Source organism: Adiantum capillus-veneris, chromosome 7 (genome assembly GCF_014529385.1).
Source record: "Adiantum capillus-veneris isolate H3 chromosome 7, ASM1452938v2, whole genome shotgun sequence".
Lineage (NCBI taxonomy): Eukaryota > Viridiplantae > Streptophyta > Polypodiopsida > Polypodiales > Pteridaceae > Adiantum > Adiantum capillus-veneris.
Genome location: NC_140937.1, coordinates 108233497 through 108255487, shown reverse-complemented (window position 1 = coordinate 108255487; position 21991 = coordinate 108233497). Strand labels below are relative to the sequence as shown.

General features: G+C 43.9%; 1 protein-coding gene across 1 annotated transcript in view; it reads left to right on the top strand.

Annotated features, from left to right (window-relative positions):
- The first annotated feature begins 5023 nt into the window (after window positions 1-5023).
- The window catches only part of LOC147454398 (cyclin-dependent kinase C-1-like), an 87793-nt gene continuing 70825 nt past the window's right edge, over window positions 5024-21991 (top strand). The window contains exon 1 of the mRNA XM_086516371.1: window positions 5024-5406. Within this exon, the coding sequence (XP_086372497.1) occupies window positions 5297-5406 (110 nt within the window). The 5' untranslated portion in view covers window positions 5024-5296. The remainder of the gene's footprint in view (window positions 5407-21991) is intronic.

The following is a 21991-nucleotide window of genomic DNA, read 5'->3' as shown; positions in this document are numbered from 1 at the left end:
TTGTTGGTGTAGGCCTCCCTTCTCACAAGCTTGGAGTAGATGATGAGCTTTCCATTAAAGCTTGAGAAGGAGATAGTCTTCTTTACTTCACACATGAGATTGTGTGAGTGTGTGTGTGATAATCTTTTGCAAAAATCAGCCTTCTCTCTCTCTCTCTCTCTCTCTCTCTCTCTCTCTCTCTCTCTCTCTTGGACGACCCCTCTTGCTATTGCACATGATGGCATCCTATTGGCCCTTGCAAAGCTTAACCAATGATAATTAAGAAGCATAAGTGATAGCCTTGTGACATGTGTCCCCCTTTCCCCTTTTGTGAGAGTTTTAGGTATTTAAATAATGCAATTAAACTCTCATTGGACCTCTTAGTCTTCAGGCCAATAGGAATCAGGCAAGCCATTAGGCTGCTAATGCTCATTGGACCGAGACTATCCAATAGTCTTCTAGAGAGCTTAATTTCTATTGGTTTTTTTATCAAGTGTTTCAAATGAATTAAACTAAATTTATTCTAGCCTTATTCTCATTGGTCCACCTCTATGGCCATCCAATAGGATTTGAATGCACCTTGGGGGCAACTGGGCTAGGGAGTTGACATGTGTCCACTATGTGTAAAGTGAGCTTACAAGAGTGTGTGTATGTTTCTCTCTCATCCCCTACATATAAGGCTTGCCCCCTCCTGGATAGGGATGTGGGAAGACTTTTTAGTCTTCCCCATGACCATCCAATTCCCCCACACTTTGGCCCTTGGACATTACCTTTGAATTTTGGAACCTTAGCATTTTAGAAGTCTTAATGGGCTGAACCTTAGGGTCTTTGAAGCCCATTGATGCACATTGCTCTTTTACAGACGTCCCCCCCTTTGGATCCCTATTTTTCCTCCTTTGGATCGCTACTGTGATTGGTCTGCCAGCCTAACCAATATTCTAGCTTTTTCTCTCCTGGTACTTCCCCATATTAAATGATCAATTTAACATGAGAAAATCGTTTAGGAGAATTAGATATTAGTTATTATGACATTATCTCTCTCTTGAACTCATAGTCGTCCTTGACTATGGGGTAGAGAAGATAAAGCCTAGTTATTAGTCCTTGTTCTAGTGGGTAGAGGATCTCTATTTTACCCTACGACATCGTTCCAGAATGGATGACTAATCCATTTGGCACTTGAGAGCCTAAGTTACCGCAAGTATGTCTGCGCATTAGTCCTATCAATCTTCCATAGTAGAGTAACAAGCTCTACTTGGTGTTTGGAAGACGTAGTCTCCACAAACTTGATCCTAAGCATGCATACTTCTTAGCATTTGTGCACAATAAAGAAAAAGAGAGTCTTATAAGACAAAAACTTTGTTCATTTTAAACATTTTTACATTTGCTTACTCTAGGAAAGCATTGTAAGCATTGACAAGGTTTAGGTTATCCTTTAATTGTATGCCTTGCATCCATCTAGCATCTTCAAAAGAATAGTTCTTAAACTTAATAAGATACCATCGGATAATCTTACCGCCTCTATAATACCTTGTCTTCATGTCGGAGAATGGACTCGGATTGCAACACCTCTTCTTGGTCCTCGATCTCCGGTGGATCTTCAATAGTTGGTTCCTGGCTCTCCTTTGTAAGGCATTAGTAGGCTCACATGAAAAGTATTGTGTATGAGCCAATTAATGGGAAACTTGAGTTGATAGGCCATCTCATTGATCAGCCTAAGAATCTGAAAGAGACCATAGTACCTTTTTGCTAGTTCAACATAGTACTTTTTGTGTCCCGTAGGATTCTTGCCCGTTGTGCGCCTTAGTCGAGCCTTGGGAAACTTAAGCAAGACCCAATCATTTTGTTTAAAGGCTTGAGCTCTTCTGTGCTTATCAGTAATAGCTTTTTTCCTTTGCTGTGAGATAGAGATAACATCCTTAATCTTTTGAAAAGATTCTTGTAGCTCTCGGCTATACTCATCTGCAGAGCAGCGAAGATCTTCCCGTGTACCTTAAGTAGCGGGGGACTTTTAGATCTTCCCTCAATTATCTCAAAAGGTGCTTTTCTGGTGGAGGTATGTATAGTGTTATTGTAGGCATACTCCACTAACGGTAAGTACTTCTCGCATTGGGACCTTTGATCTACTTTCGTTACGTAGGCTTTTAGTAGATCAAGAATTGTTAGGTTAGCTATTTCACTTTGGCCATCCGTTTGAGGGTGATAGGCCGAAGAGAAGTTTAGCCTTGTCCCTAAATTCTCAAAGAGACCCTTCCAAAAATTACTGGTCATTCTAGGATCTCTACCCAACACTATGGACATTGGCAAACCATGGTACTTGAAGATTTGTGATATGAAGAGGGTTGCCATTTGATGGGTTTTGATAGTCTTTTTGATAGGTATAAAATGAGCCTGTTTGCTGAACCTGTCTACTATCGTCCATATTCCCGTATTCCCATGGCTAGACTTAGGCAATCCAAAGATAAAATCCATGGATATGCTCTCCCATGGTGAATTAGGGATTGGCAATGGTTGAAGCAACCCAGGTTGCTTCTCTCTATCAAACTTTATCTTTTGGCATACCGCACATTTAGAAACATACTCTTGTATGTTTGCTTTCATGGCAGGCCAATAGAAATATGTTTCTATCCCTTTTAGGGTAGACTGAATCCCTCTATGCCCCGCATAAGGAGGAGCATGAGATTCATACATTACTTTCTCACATAGTGAGTTAGTAACACATAGTCTATTGCCATAGAGAAGATAACCATCTTGTAAGGTAAATGGTTCCTCTTTCTTCCCTATTGCAAGGGCTGAAATCACATCTCTAAAATCGAGATTAATAGCATACTCATAAATCATAGAAGATAGATCATTGTGAGTTGCTATTGAAACCGCATTCACTCTCGGCCGTCTTGAGAGTGCATCGGCTACTTGATTATGCTTGCCCAGCAACATGAGCAATATGAAAATGAAATTGCAAAAGGAAATTTTCCCACCTCATTTGTTTGTCGGAGATCTTGGTCTGCGTCATGAAGTACTTAAGGCTTTGGTGATCCGTCCGCAGAATGAAAGGAGTCTTCATAAATAGTGCTTCCACGAGTCTAAGGCATGTAGAATTGCGAGGAGTTCCTTCTCATATATGCCTAGAGCTTGCTCAACAGGGTCGAGCCTTCGACTTTCATAGGCTATGGCGTGCCCTTCTTGGAGCAAAACAGCTGTAAGGAAATCACCACAAGCGTCACATTGGACCTCAAATGGCTTGGAGAGATCCGGTAGTGTAAGCACAGGTTGAGCGATAAGCTTTTCTTTAAGATTTTCAAAAGCATTGTTCTCCTTGGCAGACCATATATACCTAACATTTTTCTTTGCTAGGTCATGTAATGGTCCCACAATTTGTGTGAACTTTTCTATGAAGCATCTATAGTATGCACACATACCTATAAAGCTTCTTAGTTCATGTAGATTCCTTGGATTAGGCCATCCTTTTATTACCTCTAGGATCCATTTGGATGCCATCTTGAGAGATAATGTGACCTGAATACTGATCTCTTGTAAGAAAAACTCACTTTTTTTTGATTAATATAAGTTTATTCTCTCATAAGACTTGAAATATTACCTGGAGATGTTGCTTGTGTTCGTCTAGTGAATTAGAGTAGATGATTATATCATCAAAGAACACTCCAATAAAGGTTCGGTGAGGCCTGAATAGCTTCTCCATCAAGCGGTTAAATGTGGTTGGTGCATTGGTCAAGCCAAAAGGAATGACAATGTATTTGTACAAACCAAACGTAATGCGAAATGCGGTCTTTACAATGTCTTGATCAACTATCCTTATTTGATGGTAGCCACTTTTTAGGTCAATCCTACTGAAGTAGGTCGACCCTTGTAGCTTATCAAATAGGTCTTCTACCCGTGGAACGGGAAACCTATTCTTAATAGTGATCCTATTTAGTGCTCTATAGTCAACACACATACAATATGTGCCATCTTTCTTTTGCACTAGTAACACGGGTGAACAAAATGGAGATGAGCTAGGCCTAACTATGCCCTTCTCAACTGACTCATGCACTTTCCGCATAATCTCCTCTTGTTGAGCTTGAGAAACTCTATAAGGAGGTTTATTAGGCGGTGAACTTCTAGGAAGAAGTTCAATTGCATGGTCATCATTGCCTCGTTTAGGAGGTAGTTCACAAGGGATGTCGTCAATAAAAGCATCTTGAAATCCCTTGAGAAAATTGAATAACTCTATTTCCTTGTGATTGTTTATATTTTTTTTGCTAAAGCATTAGGTTCATTTTTGAGAATCTTTAACAAAAATCATGTACACGAAAATAGAGCTCTTTATTGACTTATTGAAAGCTTGCGTATGTACAATGGGTATGGTGTTACCCAACTCCTTAACATCTATGTACATATCTTTTTCCATGAACCTAAAGTAGATTTTCCTTTCAGGGAATTTACATTGGCAGCCACCATGCGATGAAACCATGGTGCCCCTAGGATTACATCCTCGTGCTTGAGTGGAGAGATAAAGAAGTCCTCCTTGTCCACATAGCTTTAGACATGGAGCCTCAATTTCCCAATTAAGGAAGTGACTGAAGCTTCTTGCCCCTTGAAAGCACCATCAACGCGTAGGACATCTCGCATCTCATAGGCTTGGATGCCTAGCTTGGTGGCCAACTCTGTGGATATGAAATTGTGAGTAGAACCAGGGTCAAAGAGAATAAAAGCATCATGTTCTCTTACCTTTCCCCAAGCAGGGCATAGAGAGATCCTTTGTGGTGAGCATCCTCTTCTTGGATTTCGACCAAGGTAGCTCTAGGAGGCTCATTTCGTGTATTCTTATGGGGACAAGCGCGATAGGCATGCCCTTGCTCACCGCACTTGAAACAACGATTATCTTTACGATAACACTCAAGCTCTATACACTTTTGCTTAGTGCAAGATGCAAACTCTATGCCGATCATTGCTGCCAGAATGTTGTGGTAGATAGACCGGTGGTGGGGGGTGATAACCTTGTTAAGAAGAGGATTACCTTGGCCCCTGCAAAGCGAAGTAAAAAGAAAATTTGGAATTTTAGCTGAGGCAAAGGCTTGCCCTGATGTTCTTTCTTGTTTGGTTTGCTTTCACAAACTGAAAATTGAAAAGAACGCAAGGAGAAAAGCAACTGTGAGCAGCTTAAACGGGACAACAATGAAGCCTAGACAGCATCCAAGACGAGGATCTAGCCTCTCCCGCTCTTCCTTCGAAACTTTTCCTGCCATCGCTGTTTTGTAGGGTTACGCGGACGTACAGACGTTGGCGCTTCAGCAGCTGCGATCATCTTTTTTGAGAAGCGATGGCGGTAGCTGCTCCTGGTCAGTTGAATTTGGAAGAGTCTCCATCCTGGGGCTCCCGGAGTGTTGATGTTTTTGAAAAGCTGGAGCAGATTGGCGAGGGCACCTATGGGTACCATTCGCTCTTCACTTGTTGCTACATCCTTGCTCTTCTTTTTTTGTGCTTATGGTTTTGTACAGTTTTTGCACAATTGATGTTTGTGCAATGCATTAAGTTGACAAGTCACACTGATGGAAGGTAGCTTTTTGAGAATTTTAGCATGAGCAGTGAAAAGGTGAATGGGAGGTAAAGTGGATAAGTTGGATTGGTGCTACATGACAAGGGAGCATGTGCATGTCTTGTGGTGGCATTGAATGAGCGTTGTGACGTAATGGAGAAAAGATATTGGAGAAAAGGCTTCATATTTAAGAAGCTTTTGAACCTTGCCAATTGCCATGTCTGATGAAGGCAGCAAGCAAGGGGGTTAATTCTGACTTCTGTAAGGCGCACGTGTTTTTATAACTTGCTTTAGGAAACATGTTGACTGAGAAGCCATTTCGTAGGATAATGAAGACCTTGAGGAAGCTTATCCCTACCAGATGTCGCATCTAATAAATGTTAGTATGGTAAAATCTCCTTTTTCGGTTAGAGTTTTGATGGGTCATCTCCGTCGTTTATGCCAAGATCTAGGGAGTGAGGGCTTCTTTGTGGCTGTGCCCAGCCTAGTGATGGTACAATGACCCAATTGAAATGAGCCCCCCCCCCCCCCCCCTCCCCCTTCCACATATAGGGGTAGGCATGGCTGCCCGCCGACTCCCTCACAAGTCATTCACGACCCAATTTTAATATTCATTGCCCTAAAAATAGGACACCCAACTGATCTTGACCAAAACACTTGTATAGAGGTTGCCTTGGCAGGGCTTGGCCCCCCCCCCCCCTCCTCTCTCTCTCTCTCTCTCTCTCTCTCTCTCTCTCTATGTCAGCCCCTCATGCTGCCATATATAGTCTCATACTTTTGACATATTCCTCTTTGATCAGATGATTCGGAGTCTCTTGCAGGTCTCTAACCTCTACATGCAATTACCATGTATGGCATTGCAACCATCCGACTATGGCTTAATGGAGAAAGATGTATATGAGTGTTGCTTGACTCTTGTTTGTTTAATGTCCTTAAGATTTCAAAACAAGTGTTTTTCTTGAGGTGTTGGTATGCCCTTGTCACAGAAATGGAAGCGAGCACTTAAAATTTTCGTACTTTTTTAATTGCACAGTTTCTTGAAGTGATCAAGTGATTCTTACAAAGAACATGAACGGGAGAATCGTGTTTGTTCTCTATCCCGAAACTATTCTAATGCACCTAATGCATATTATTACCTAGAGCCGTGGCTGAAATTTAGTATGCCTGTAGCCACTAGCTGCTATCTTTGACCAGTATTATCTTCTCTCATGCAAAAGAGATTCCTTCTTACCGAATTGGTTACGTGCGTTGGTGTACCTCAGTTTAACGTGTGTTTTAGTATGGCACTAAAGCATTAAAAGAAATTTATTAAGTGCGTTCAAATAAATCATGTGATTTTTACTTTATATTCATATGCATGATTCACTTTATATTCATATGCATGATTCACACAAATAGAAACCTTTTCTAGAACCACAAATAGGAACCTTTTCTACAGTCCAACCTTTAATTACAAGAGGTATGTCCGGGCATTTGTGATTTTAACAAGAGGGTCCCAAAAATTAAATAAAAATCAAGAGAAAGAAACCAACAAATGTATATAGTGTTTGTCATAGTCTCGTGATTATCATCGCATGTATCTACAAGAAAGATTGTCAAACATGTGTACAAATGACTTAATGAGACCTTCATACTTTTGTCAAACAATGAATTGCTTTTGCACTGAATCTTTATGTACATGTGAAGTGCTAGCTCTATCATCATCCCTCTTTTGAGCACGTGTCAAGCCCTTCGATTTTTGCTCTACTAAAGTGATCTGAGTTGGAAAACACATGGGTTGTAAAGCTGCAATACATTTGATGACTCTATCAGTTCACTTTCTTCCATCTACTTTGAAGTTAGCATCCATAGGTGGATAGCTTAAACTTCACCAAATAACTTCTTACAACTTTTCCCTTGACTTTTCTTTCTTTTGGCCTCTTCTCCAGAAGACTCGGCTGAGTCTTTAGCCTTCTCTGCATTTCCTGACCCCTGCGAAGCTTTAGGAGTCGCTTTTGCAAAGGACCTCTTTGCTGACTTTTTCGTTAACTGACCCCCTTCCACGTTGTCGTGAAATCTACTGTCTTCTCCGTTCGACAAGGCATGACCAGTGTTGGCAACTTCCATAAGCTGAAGAAAGGTGGCCACTTTATTTTTTATGCAGTAATTCTTGAGTCCTTTAGGCAGTCCACAACAACACTTCTCTAGCCACTATGTCAGTGGTGTAGGAAGTTACTGATTGTACTCATCTAAGCTTTTGCAAAAAGCTGCATTGAGTTGGTGCCAATCTATCATGACATTGGCCTCAAATTCATTTGAAAGCCACGCAGATGCAAACATTTACTTGAAGTAAACCCATGTGGCGGGTGCCTGTACTTGCATCAACAATGTCGTTCACCATGAACGTCCATTTCCTTTCAAGAAAAGTGGCAGCTTTCCTAACCTTGGAGGCTTCTGTAAAACTCCCCCCTGTATAAGCCGTATCAAACTGTTGGAGAAAAGAAAGAGCCTTCGTCTTGTCCTCAAAGCCGCTGAAAGTATCAAACTCCACAGTTGCACCACCTTCTTTGTATGCTTTGGCTTTTTCAGTACTCCCGAATTATCGTAGGGAAGCGTGTACAGTGGTGGGGATTTTCTAGTGCCCCTTGGCTGTTAACATTTTGGTTCTGTGGTGCCATATTTTACGTGCTTGTCGGAAAAAACTAGCCTTATCAAAAGCGGCTTGTGGCACCCCAAATTGGCTCTGATTGCATTGAAAACCTTGTTGTAAGCCGATATTACTATACATGGGGTTTGGCATCATGCCCTACATACCCCCAAAGACTGTTCCTGGCATGTACTGCTGGTTTTCAGGCGCATAACCAGCCATGCTTTGAAACACAGATCCACCTCCGAAATACTCAGGATGTACCGTGGGTGGTGGAAAAACCTGACGCATAGCTTGGGAATTAGTTCCCTGTCCATTGAAACCAACATTTGGACTCTGAAAGGTTGCTAGTTGAATTGGTAAAGCCTGTGGAATAGACGTCCTAACCACCTGTTCATGGACACGGAAGTTGTCTTGGAGCCCCAATTGACTCCAAGACAACTGGTAAAGCCTGTGGAATAGACGTCCTAACCACCTGTTCATGGACACGGAAGTTGTCTTGCGAGGGCTTACTACCCTACAGAGACGCATAAGGGACTTGGGCTTGAGCCTCAATGGGCTCTACTGCATGAGAAAGTTTCCTTGTCTGCTATGACATTGGTGGAGCTTGCAAAAATTCCATAAACCTGGGATTTTGCACTAACCGAGCAAACACATTCACAGCAGCAACCAACTGTGACCTGAAGTTTGAACACATCCTCGTCTAGTTGCCCAGTCGTAAGCCCTTGAACTTGTGGAGTATTCACATCAACAAAAGGTATAGACATTGGACAGTGGTGGCCGTGAACTCTCGCCAACCTCAAACACTAGAGGAACTTCTTGTTTGTCTTGTGAGGAGGAACCTTCTTCCTTGGTGTCCTTCGTCCTGTCAGCCATAGTGTAATTCCAAGTTCCTGTGCTTTGTGTCTTCACCGAAACCCAACCAAGGCTCATTTCTTAAGGAAAAAGTGATTCTATCCCTGAAACCGGCCCGTCGGGCGGTAGACTTTAGCTTTTACCCGATCTTTACACTGTTAAACTTTATGACATAGAGGAACTTCACGAATAAGCCTATGACTGGAAATTACACTTCAAACAAACCACAACTTGGCAGCTAAAGCGCTCCAAAGACTGGTGCCTCTTTCGGTATTTCTTTTTTCTTATTACACTTTAGAAAACCTGTAAATTTCTACAAGCTGTCCCACTTTTATCAGGCTGAAATCCCCTGTAACCTGATTTTGGCAGCATAACCATAGTAGAAGTCTCTGAGGATGAAATCCCAAGTGAACAGTCACTTTCCATGCACTTTACACTTTACAAAACCTGGCGAGAAATTACAGCACACTGAATTCTCTGTTTTTGGCCCCCAATTTGCACCAAAACATGTGTTCGGTGATTTCCTAGCTTCCCCGAAGCTCTTGGAACCTGAAGGCATCAAAATTGGTAAACTTGCAAAAAATTACAGTAAACTGTAATTTTTTGTTTTGCGCTTTGATTCGCGTGCCGATCACTCTTGTGGGTAGCCCTTGAGCTCCCGCACCTGTAGGGTCACTTGCCCTCTGAATTAGACGAAATTCCTTGCGGGAAATCTCTCTAAATTGTCCTGTACAAGCTCTCAAGGCTTTCACGAGGCTCCCCTGGCATTACCTTGTAGTTTAGGTGCGAAACCCTAACAGGCTGTAATTCCCTGTTTCGCATCATTTTGAGCGGAGCAAACATGTCTACACGTGTCTCAAAAGCTCCCGCAGGCAATGGGACAGTTCCTCTGTGAATTGGAGGAGTTTTCACTGGAGAAAACTCTCCATTTTCGCATTCCTTCGTGATGGAATTGTACGTACTTGTAGGGGATTAGCAATTAGCTAATCCGGTTCTTGTACAAAAGGCTCTTGCCTTGGCAGAGGCTCATAAAACCCCCAGAATTGTACATGGTCATCCGAGAAGCCCAACTAGTGGGGCATTACCATATGTGCAAAGGGGAGAGAGCAATGCGCTAGAGCAAATCATCGTGCTGCATGAGACAAGGGAGAAGGCAAGCTTTCCATTAAAGCTGTGATCACGTGCACCCACTACTCACACAGACATTGTGGAGCAATAAATAAAATCAGCCTTCAGCCTAAAAAATGGGCGCCTCCTCTTGGGATGAGCTTTTGGAGAATGAGGGTTGACCTGCAGGTTGCTCTCCTACTACCATGTTTCCAATTTGCTCCTTTTGGTTTACTTCCTAGTACCCACCAACTTATGAAGTCCTGCCGAGGGGCCTAAATGACTTTACCTGAGCCTGGCCACTTCTTTACTAGTTGGATTCTAGTGCTAATCGGCCCAACCATCTCGTGCCTAGCCTTGACTCCTGTGGTTGAAATTCTCGGCCAATGGTCGTTTCATAACAAGAGGGTCCCACAAATTAAATAAAAATCAAGGGAAAGAAACCAACAAATATATATAGTGGTTGTCACAGTCTTGTGACACAAGGAGGTACAAAAGGGGCCTGAGCGGCGAGAGGATACAAAATAGTGGATACCAAAAAGAGGAAAGTAGAGAGCCTAGCCTGTAGGCTCTAGGTCATGTCGCTCCCATCATGATTGGAACCAGAGCTCTCACCATCATCCTCATCATCACAAGATTCAATGCCATAATCTCCTTCACAAAGGAGATTTTCGTCATCATCAAACTCGGGCTCTCTAGGCTCTTCGAGAATAGGTGCATTCTCCATAATCGTATCTGTCGCACCGGAGCTACTTCTTGAGCCTTGCCGCACATAGGTCCTAGGTGTGGTTGATGCTCTATCACCACCACGGTACTGGAAGCTCTTGCCCCTCTCCCATTTGCCGGTGTGACTCCTCTCACAATGGTGCTCCGCCGTGATCGTGTGCGTGAGACCCGTTGATTAATCTTCTCAAGCTCCATGAAGAGCTCATGAGAGCTTTGTTACTCCTCTGCATCTACTTCTCTGTTGAGATTTTTAAGGGTCTCAACAGAGAGCTTGCAATCGTCCACATTGACCTATTTGACATTGCAAACAACAAGAGCATAGTTAGAACTTAGAACTTAGTACCTAAATGTTAGATGTAGCATATATGATTTTAGAATTTAAAAAGCACCTATCAAGCCACAGGCATCTCGTGCATAGAGCACAACGTGCGTAAATTAGAGCGACAATAGATGAGTCGCTCCATTTGCTTTGTTGAGTGGAATTGGTCCATCTCTCTCATATACTCCAAAACCTGCAACCCGATGTCACGTGACACATCCAACCCTATGTGTCCGTGATCAAGCTACATCACAACAAGGGTTCAGTCAGTCCAGTCAATCTATCTTAGGAAGTGTTCTGGCACTTTTGTGAGTCTGTTCGCAGGCCGTGCATGCCCATGCACTTAGAGTAGATGCATATCCTCTGGTTGCACATAGCATGATCATCAACATTACCATCAGAATCCAACAGAATCCATTAGGAGCATTTTCCAATGCATTAAACCTATTTTCCCTATTTTTGACATTTTTCACTTATATTTTAAGTGACTTTTGTTGGGAACTGAGTAGGGCAATTTGGGTAAGATAATATATAAGGAAAACCTAGCGCTAGCTTTTCTAGCAGAGCAGGAAGAAGTGCAACAGGCAAAGCATTGCAGCAAGCGTCTCCTCCCCCCTCTCAAGCAAGAACCCCATCACTTTAGCGTTTTCCTTCAAGCCTGGCGTTTTTCCCAAGAGAGTCCTGGCGTTTTCAGCATTCAGCCATCATCGCCATAGGATTCAGCATGCTAGCGTTTTTCAGCCAACTGTGCAGCGTTTCCAGCTTCCAATACATAGCGTTTTTCGGCCTGCATATTCAGCCTAAAACCAGCGTTTTGGAGGAAACCTAGCGTTTTTGGACAGCAGATTTCAGCCTTATAGCGTTTTTGGACAGCAACAACACATCAAGTTTTCAGCAATCATAAGGGACTAGTAGATCAGCGTTTTGTAGCGATAGCTTTCAGCCGAAGAAGGAGTTAAGTCGTCGCCGTCGACACCGTCCAAGTTGCCATTGCGTCATAGTCTTCAAGTGCATCAGAGTTGTACGAGTTTGTGCAATCAATAGTAGACCACTCTCGCCATTGAGAGTGGGGCCTTCGGAGGAGGGTTTTGCAACACCCTGGTGTCGTATTCTCTTCTCTCTCTATCTCTGTCTCATACACCTTCACACACAGTGTCCATTCACTTTGTTTGTCCATTGCACTCTCTCATTAAAGAACGGAAGGCTCTTCCTTCCGTAAGTAAAAGGAACCCTTGAGCACAGTTCGGAGCACTCATCTTGAGCAAAGTTCAATCATTCATTCCGCTGCACCTTACATTCGTATCAGAGCTTTGGCAGCGTTCTGTATCACTCAAGGAAAGAACCACATAATTTTTTTGCTTGTTGCGGTCGCACGTAACCCAAGTTCACTTGGGCGTGTCGATTCCTAATCATGTTTTTGAAGAGCGACAGGAATCCCAGGAAAGAAGGGCTTGTCCAGCCTCCCCTTGTGCCTCTTTTCACTCATTGAGAGTGGACCGTGCTCTTAGCGGCCGGCCAATCGACGTGAGGTGGGAAAAATCAACCTTGGTGTGAGCACAAGGCCGCCAAGGAGTGTGCCCGCGGAAAAGAGCAGAACTCAGGTGAAGAGAAGATCCTTCTCTAACACAGATTGCAAGCGAAAGAAGACCCTCAAGAACCCAAGAATATCAAGACCCTCAAGAACCCAAGAACCCAAAGACCCACAAGAACCCAAGTTCCTAGTGAACTTAAGAACCAAAGATCACAGTGCATGGTCATCACCCGAAGCGGAATGGATACTTCGCATGGAGGTGATGGGCATGAAAGTAGTGAAGAAGAATTTCCTAACCATGGAGGTTTTCCCGATCTCCCCCTATGCCATCTACGCTCGGGATTGCACCAAATCCTATGGAGGCCTTGGTCAAATCAATGATGGACATGATGGCACGACAAGAAGCGACTCGCATTGCCTTGGAACGCGAGCGTGATGAACAAAAAGAAAGAAAAGCACAACGAAAGGAGGAAGCCGAAGCAAGACGAGTGGCCTCGGAGGCCGATCGAGAGGTTCAACGGGACCTCAGCACTCAAGAGTTGGTTCGACAGGTTCTTGCCTCGAAGTCTAAACCAACCAAAGATGTTGGTAGTTCCTTAAGTGGCGCAAGCCGAGATGCGGACTCCAACAACCCAGTCACAGAGAAGTTGACTTTCAGTAAGTATGATGGTAAGATGGATGCTACGATTATTCATTCTAAAGAAGACGGGAAATAGCAATGTAAGGTGTAGCGGAATGAATGTTGTATTTTCTCAAGATTAGTGATCTTTATTGTAATAGACTTGGACACTCCAAGTCAAGAATCAACTGCGACAGCACCAAATAACCACTTCAAAACAATTCACAGATCACAATAGATTTGCAATCACAATAGATTTGCACTGGCCCGGCGGAGTTCCGTGCCTAGAGATATTGGCCCCAAAGACTGGTGCCCCTTTCGGTATTTCTTTTTGTATTAATCAATCATCAAAGTACAAGAGAGCGGTAGGGTTTCACTCTCAGACTCTACGTCCAGATGCTCTGAGAAGTGAGGCCCTCACCACTAATTTAAAGGTTACAAGGGATGCCCAAAAGCAGAGCCCCAAAAGCTTCAAATCAAAAGCAATTGCTCTCTCTCTCTCACAGAGAGTCAAAACATGAAAGCAAAAGCATTCTCTCTCTCTTTCTCATTTAAGTAGAGAAAAAGCGAAATTTGCGTCGCTCATCATTTTCCTTTTAAAAAAAAAAAATAAAAAAAATCCGTCTCCGCGATTTCCGGAAATTAGGGTTTCTGGCAAAAATTAGGGTTTGCAGGAATTTTAGGGTTTCTGGCAGAAATTAGGGTTTTTGCTGTCCACCACGTCATCACTTTGTGACATACCCCCCTCTTGAAAGCATTGTAATCGACCGCGATTACGCCTGCAAAACCGACAAAAGCCATAAACCGTCTTAGCAGACACTGACTGTTAGTACCTACGTACTAGGAACGCACATCTAGCACATGTACAAAATCGACAGTCACATCACACGACATCACAGGACATCACCAGACATCACAGGACATCACATGACATTCAACATTCATTCGGATCTTAGACCATGATTTATCGGCAATGTAGGTAGCAATCACATCTAGGTCCAATCGGGACCTCAACGATGTTCGATTGACTAACCCCTATTGCAACCATGTCTGTACGAGATCAATCACACCAAAATGCTGCAGTCATTTCGGTTATCAGTTCCTGCACTCACAAAAAGTCAAGAACAAATCAGTATCATAATCAGGAATTCCATTTCATAAAGTCATCCAGCAGAATACTGTCAGCTCTCAGTATCCCTGAAGCTCAAAGAGACATCAGTGACTTTAGTATCAAAATCGAGGCATCTGTTGACAAAAGAGTGGAGTAACTCCCCTCTCGTGCATCCCACTGCACCATATCTTCGGCCAAGCTGAATTCTGGGTTCCATTTGGAGTAGACTATGCTAAACCAAAAGCATCGAGGTAAAGTTTCACAATCCGAGGAGTATCTGCTAGGTCCTCCTCCTCCATCCACTTCGCATCAAATGCAGGAAAGTTCTTGAACTTAACCAAGAACCGCCTTCGGACTTTACCTTTCTTCGTATCATTATGTGCCAAAATCTGTTCAGGAACAAGGATCTCCTCGTTTTCTTCCACTTTGGGTTGCTCATCAGGCTCCCCATCATCAGGCACATCACCCTTAACAGGTTTCAAGAGACTCACATGCAATGCATTGTAAATCCTCCAAGTATCTAGCAGTTTCAATCGGAAGGAGACATCATTTATCTTGTCAGTAATCTGGAAAGGTCCGTAGTATCACGTACTAAGCTTTGGAAAAAGCCTCTCCTTTCCCTTTTTCTTTCTTAGGCATGCCTTCTCAAAAGTAAGAGCACCCAATCATCCTCCTTCAGTTTCCAGTTGCGACGATGGCGATCCGCTGCCTTTTTCTGTCGTTCTTGAGACTCCTGCAAAGTCTCGTGAACCTTGGCAGAAGCCGTATCCAAATCTCGCGAATATTCATCCGCTTCAAATTTCTAATCTTTCGTGCTCAGGAAGGATGGAACCTTCGCAGCACTTTCAACAATCTCACATGGCGTCTTCCCCGTCGAAGAGTGTATCGTGTTATTGTAGGCAAATTCCACCAAAGGTAAGTTTTTTTCCCATTGAGTCTTCTGATGCGAGATACAAGACTTCAATAAATCTAAAATCACTGAATTGGCAATCTCAGATTGCCCGTCAGTCTGCAAGTGGAACGATGACGAGAACTGCAACCGCGTGCCAATGTTCTCCCAAATTGCCTTCCAAAACAAACTCATAAATCTGGGGTCTCTGTCAGAGACAATCGTCTCAGGCGTGCCATGTAATCGGAAAATCATCGTGATCATTCTATATTCTCGGGAGATCCAAAAAAATGAAATCCATTTCAATATTTTCCCAGGGGCGGGTGGGTATGGGTAAAGGCTGTAACAATCCCTGTGCCTTATGCCTGTCAAACTTGACCTTCTGGCATACCAAGCAACTGCGCACAAACTCTTCCACATCCTTCTTCAGTCTCCGCCAAAAGAAATCTCTCTCTACCCCTTTCATGGTGGTAGCAATGCCGCGGTGACCCGTAAAAGGTGGACAATGGCAATCAGTCATAACCTTTTCCCTCAACGGCTGTGTAACGCACAACATAGTCTTTTTCATCAAGTAGCCTTCCCGAAGGGAGTATCCCGCTATTGTCTCCCCATCTCGTATCTGTGTGAAATTATCTGCAAAATCTGTATCTGTGGCATACTGATCGACCATATCCTCGAAGCTCCTATGATGTATCGCGGAAATAGCCAGAACCAACGGTTTTCGAGACAAAGCATCTTCCACCACATTCTTCCGTCTCTGCACATGGACAATCTGGAAGTGGAACTATGACAAGATGTTCGTCCACCGCATCTGCTTTTTCGAAAGCTGCTTCTATGACAAGAAGTAGTAGCGCCAACTCTGATGGTCTGTAAAGACAGTGAAATCCGCTCCGAGTAGGTAATGCCGCCACTGAGCAAGAGCGTGGATAACCGCCAAAAGCTCTTTCCTATAGATCTGTGCTGCCATCTCCGGCCTAGAGAACAAACGGCTCTCGTAAGCTATGACATGGCCTTCTTGCATCAAGACCGCACCCAGACTACGACCACAAGCATCACAATATACGTCAATGATTTCTGCAAGTCCGGCAAAGTCAAAATAGGTCCCGTAGTCTATTTCTCTTTCAACGTCTGAAAGGCAGTCACCTCTGTGGGTCCCCACGAAAAAGGTACTCCTTTCTGTGTCAAGATATGCAAAGGGGAAGCAACCTCTGCAAACTTTCGTATGAACCGCCTGTAGTAGGAACACAATCCCAAGAAGCTTTTAACTTCATGGACATTCTTCAAGTCGGGCCAATTACGGATAGTCTCCTTCTTGGCTGGATCCATTTGCACTCCTGCGGCTGACACAATGTGTCCCAAAAAGTGTATCTGTGGTAGGAAAAATTCACTTTTCTTTGCATTAATCACTAACTTGTGATCTCGTAATGCCTGAAAGACCTGAAGCAGATGATCTCTGTGTTCTGCCTCATTCTTGGAGAAAACAATGATGTCGTCAAAGAAAGTGCCAACAAATAGCCTGTACTCTCGAAAAATCCTATCCATCATCCGGTTAAATGTTGCAGGAGCATTGGTTAAGCCAAAAGGTATCACCAAAAACTCAAATAACCCAAAAGTCGTCCGAAAAGCTGTCTTGTAGACGTCTCCCGGCGCTATTCTGATATGATGATATCCACTCTTCAAGTCAATCCTGCTAAAGCATGAGGATCCTTGTAACCTGTCGAGTATATCATCGATCCTAGGAATCGGAAATCTGTTCTTGATGGTGATTTTGTTGAGAGCTCTATAATCGATGCACATTCTCCAAGATCCGTCTTTCTTCAAAACCAACAATACTGGAGAGCAATACGGTGAAGTACTAGGCTGGACAAGACCCTTTTCCAAGAGGTCTTTCACTGGGTTCATAATCTTTTCATTCTGTACTCGGCTCACACGATAAGGTGGCCGATTCGGTGGCGTGCTTCCAGATATCAGATCAATGGTATGATCTTCAGGCCCTCTCAAAAGCAATCGGCATGAGCGTGGAGAAAAAAAATCTTGGCGTTCTTTTCTTCAGGTCAAAACATATTCAACCTTTATCCATCGTTCAGTTCTCCCAAAAGAATGAGTAAGAAAACTGAAGTTCATCAAGTACAATCTCTAAGCCCTTCATTTATCAAAGTCGCTTTCTCAGCCCGGTAGTCAACCACGGCGTAGTTCTTGTGGTACCAAGGGATCCCGAGTAGAACGTCACTCGCGTGCCCTGAACACCCCTGTCATTGCAAACAAAGTTTGCCAATTCTCGGTGTAATGGCAACATCCCATCCAGGTGCCAATCGAACTACCTCCGCCTGTGGCGTCAGTCTGTCGGGCGTAGTTCCAAATCGAGCCGCCAATTCCAAGTGAAAAGAAGTTGGCCTTGGCTCCTTCAAAAGAGCTTCCTGATCCTTCACTTTGCCCCGAAAGCGGCAAAGTTTGTACTTTCATTCATTAGATTCGATGCAGGTCCCACGCCATGTGGTACCAGTTCTGCTTTTCTATCTGCCTTTTCTGCCACATTCCTCAGCTGCTCTCGAACTCTCAGACTTGTCGTCGTCTTTATCATTCTGTTCTTTCTGTGCCTTATTTGGGCACTTTGCGGAAATATGTCCATGTTCCCCGCATCCAAAGCACTTCCCCTCTCTGATGAAGCGAGCTCTCTCCTCAGGAGTAAGCTTGGGTCGTGCATCCTTTTTTTTCTCTGGGTTGCTCTTTTTCATTCTACTTTCATTCCCAGAAGTCTGTTCGGCTCGTTGTGTGATGGCCTCATCTGTGGGGTAGGTCAGACTGCCAGAGTGAATGGCAAAGCCCCGCTTTGCATGACTCATCAACTCCTGAATAGAAGCTGACTTCTGTTCCAAGCAGTGATTTCGGATCTCTGTAGGTAGACCCAAGGTAAACCGCTCAATCTGTTCTCTGAACGAGATCTTCTTGAATGAAGAGGCGGGTAGAAAAGAGTTCCAGAATCTTTCACAATAAGCATTGATTGTATCTTTCTTGGTCATCCGAAGATGGTTCCAAGCAGCTCGTACATCTCGTTCATATTCTTGAGTCAACCAAGAAGAAATAAAAAGCCTCTTGAATTTCAGCCATGTAACTGGCACAGTCTTGCTTAATAGAAGCGTGGACCACCAAGTACGAGCATTCCCCTTAAAGTAAGAGGCAGCTCTCCGAATCTTGGAGTGCTCTGAATAGCGTCCTCCCGCGAAAGCGATGTCAAACTGCTGTATAAAAGACAAAGCCTTCGAAGCATCTGAGTATCCTGAAAAGTATCAAACTTGATCGAGTGGCCACCTTCCTTAAACTCTCGGACTTTCTTGCTTTTATCTTCGAGAAAGTCATACTGGTTGGCTTTGTAAAAATTCTTCTTGTTCGCATAAAACTTTCCGTCATCGGAATCTGAGCTGTCTGTAGACGAGTCCTCAGTAGAACTGTCAGTCTCTGGGCGAGATGTAGCCTTCTTCTTGACCTTTCCGAAGCTTTGTTTCTTGCTTCGATTTTTACCTTTTCTGTCTTCTTCGCTCGAATCCGAGGAGCTAGAAGAACTGTCAGAAGAAGAAGAAGAAGAACTGGGTAGGTCTTCAAGCTTGACGCGCTTCTTCAATTTCTTTGCTTTGTCAAATGTCGACCGACGACCCAAATATCCCGGGAAGTCAGTGCCTTTCTTCTGCTTTTTGCCGTGCTTTTTGGCTTTCTTTTGCGTGTCAAAAAGCTGAGCAATCCGTGCATCAACCACGTTCTCCAGTTCCTTCTCCGTATATTTCTTGGAGGTAGAAGGTTTCTTGAGAGCGGGTTTCGGGAGTGGTGTTGTGGTTCTCTGCCACTCCATCTGTACCTCTTTCAAAGAGGTCTGGTTTATATATTTTGCCATCTTCGGGTCCTTGGCAAAATTGAGCATCATCTTTGTTGCATCGCCAATCAATTGACGACACTCCATCTCTCTTTGCTCCGCCTGAGTAGGCCGAGGCGGGCCATACTCTGTCTGAATCTTCGTTGTGATCCCAGCCCGCATCTCCAAATGCAGAGGGAGTCGACTGATCATTGCCTGAAGCCATAGGTGCCGCGGAAAAAAAAATTCGGGGATCGGATTTCCCATAGAAGAGAAATCGGCCGTGCTCTGATACCACTGTAACAGACTTGGACACTCCAAGTCAAGAATCAACCGCGACAGCACCAAATAACCACTTCAAAACAATTCACAGATCACAATAGATTTGCACTGGCCCGGCGGAGTTCTGTGCCTAGAGATATTGGCCCCAAAGACTGGTGCCCCTTTCGGTATTTCTTTTTGTATTAATCAATCATCAAAGTACAAGAGAGCGGTAGGGTTTCACTCTCAGACTCTGCGTCCAGATGCTCTGAGAAGTGAGGCCCTCACCACTAATTTAAAGGTTACAAGGGATGCCCAAAAGCAGAGCCCCAAAAGCTTCAAATCAAAAGCAATTGCTCTCTCTCTCTCACAGAGAGTCAAAACATGAAAGCAAAAGCATTCTCTCTCTCTTTCTCATTTAAGTAGAGAAAAAGCGAAATTTGCGTCGCTCATCATTTTCCATTATTTTTTTTTTTAATAATCCGTCTCCGCGATTACCGGAAATTAGGGTTTCTGGCAAAAATTAGGGTTTGCAGGAATTTTAGGGTTTCTGGCAGAAATTAGGGTTTCTGCTATCCGCCACGTCATCACTTTGTGACATTTATTGCTCAAGGTTCCTTTTAGTTCTTAGGGAAAGAGAGAGCTTTCCGTCTGTAGAGTGCTGTGGTCACGAACAAAGTGAGTGGATATTGTGCATGCAAGTGAATGAAACTGAGAGAAGGAGAGAGAAGAGATACGACACCCGAGAGGTTGTAAAACCCTCCTCCGGAGGCCCCACTCTCGTCGGCGAGAGTGGTCTAACTTGATTGCACAAAGGTGTACAATGCGAATGCAATGGACTGATGCATGCCGATGACGACGACGGTGGTGACGACGACGACTTGGGCTGAAACTGTGGTTCTTCTGTATGCTGAATTTATGGGACTGTTTCGGGGCTGATTTGGTCTACTTCTATCTGCTGTCCAAAGGGGGAAAACTGCTGAGGTTCTGAGTGGTTCTGGGGGTGCTTATCATGGCTGAAAACCCCTGTTTTGGCAAGGGCTTATGGATGAATAAAAACGCTGATGTTGCTGAGGAAAAACGCTGGTGCATCTGCTCCCTTTGGCTGCGTTTTTAGGTTGAATTGCACCTGCTGAAAACGCTGGCCAAGTTGAGAAACATCTGCTGAAAACGCTGCCCTGGAAGGGGCTGAATTTGGCTAATCTGATGCAAAGGCCTAGCGTTAGTAAAAACGCTGCATAGGCCAGGCTGTAGGTGAGCAAAACGCTATTCTGTTGATGGTCTTGGCGATGATGCAAGGGGGGAAAGATGCGGGAAATCTGGGGTTGCCGCGGTACTGCAGGAGGACTCACCGGCGGAGGTCTTTATCCAAAACGGTAGGCTCTGGAGGGTACTGCTGAGAAGGGACCTGTTGAGCGGGAAGCTCTTGCTGCCTCTTCTGCCAGAAAGTGTGAACTTTGGTTTGCTTATATATTAACTTAGCAAAATTGCCCTACCTACTTTTGTAGGAAAGTCACTTAAAAATAATAAGTGAAAATCCCAATAAATAGGAAAATAGGCTAAATGCACTGGAAAATTCCCCTAATTGATGCTAATGGATTCTGATGGGAATTCCGATGATCATGCTGTGTACAACCGGAGGATATGCATCTATGCTAAGTGACTCGGCATGCACGGTCTACGAATAGACTCACAAAAGTGCCAGATCATTGCTAATCTAGACTCGATTGGACTGACTGAACCCTGCTGTGGTGTAGCTTGTCCACGGACACATAGGGTTGGGATGTGTCACGTGACAAGCAAGGTTTTGACGGCAGCTATGTACCTTGCCGGTGATGCCATAAATTGGTACCACGCATGGCAAGAGACACAGTTAGTCGCGCACCTAGAGGAAGTCGACGAATTCATGCCCCTTTCCTTCAATTGGGCTGATTTCCAAGACAAGCTCAAGGTGCAGTTTATGCCACCTCGGTACCTCGCAAGATTGAAGGACGATTGGCGCGCTCTCAAGCAAAATGGTATGTCAGTTATGTCTTTCTCTAATCGTGTTTTGCAGCTCGGCACTCAATTACGCAAATCGGATGTGGAGCGCAAGGAGGCATTCCTTTATGGATTGGACTAGTATATCAAGTTTGATGTGGAGGTACTTGATCCAATCGATCTCAATCGCACAGGAGATGAAGCACATCAAAGGAAAGCATAAGGAAAACAAGACTTCTCAAGGAACGCCTCAAAATTCTCAGATCACGTAGAATGGTAAGAACGGTAAGAATGATAAGAATGGTAACTCTTCTAGCCCATCTTCTTTTAATTCTTTGGAAAAGAACTCTAATAATGAATCTAAGGGTAAAGCTAAAGCACCTGCAAAACCTAAGCTAACCCCGGATGAAAAAGCTGCACAAGGAATTATTGGAGGATACATCACGACTGAAGAACAAGTGATTTATACTAAGGAAGGTAGATGTTATCAATGTCATGTCAAGGGTCACATTAAGAAGGCGTGTCCTAAGACAGCTCCACCTAAAGAACCAAAGGCACCCACAGCAACCACAAGCACTTCAATGAACCAAGCTGAATCTTCTCACGTCTCT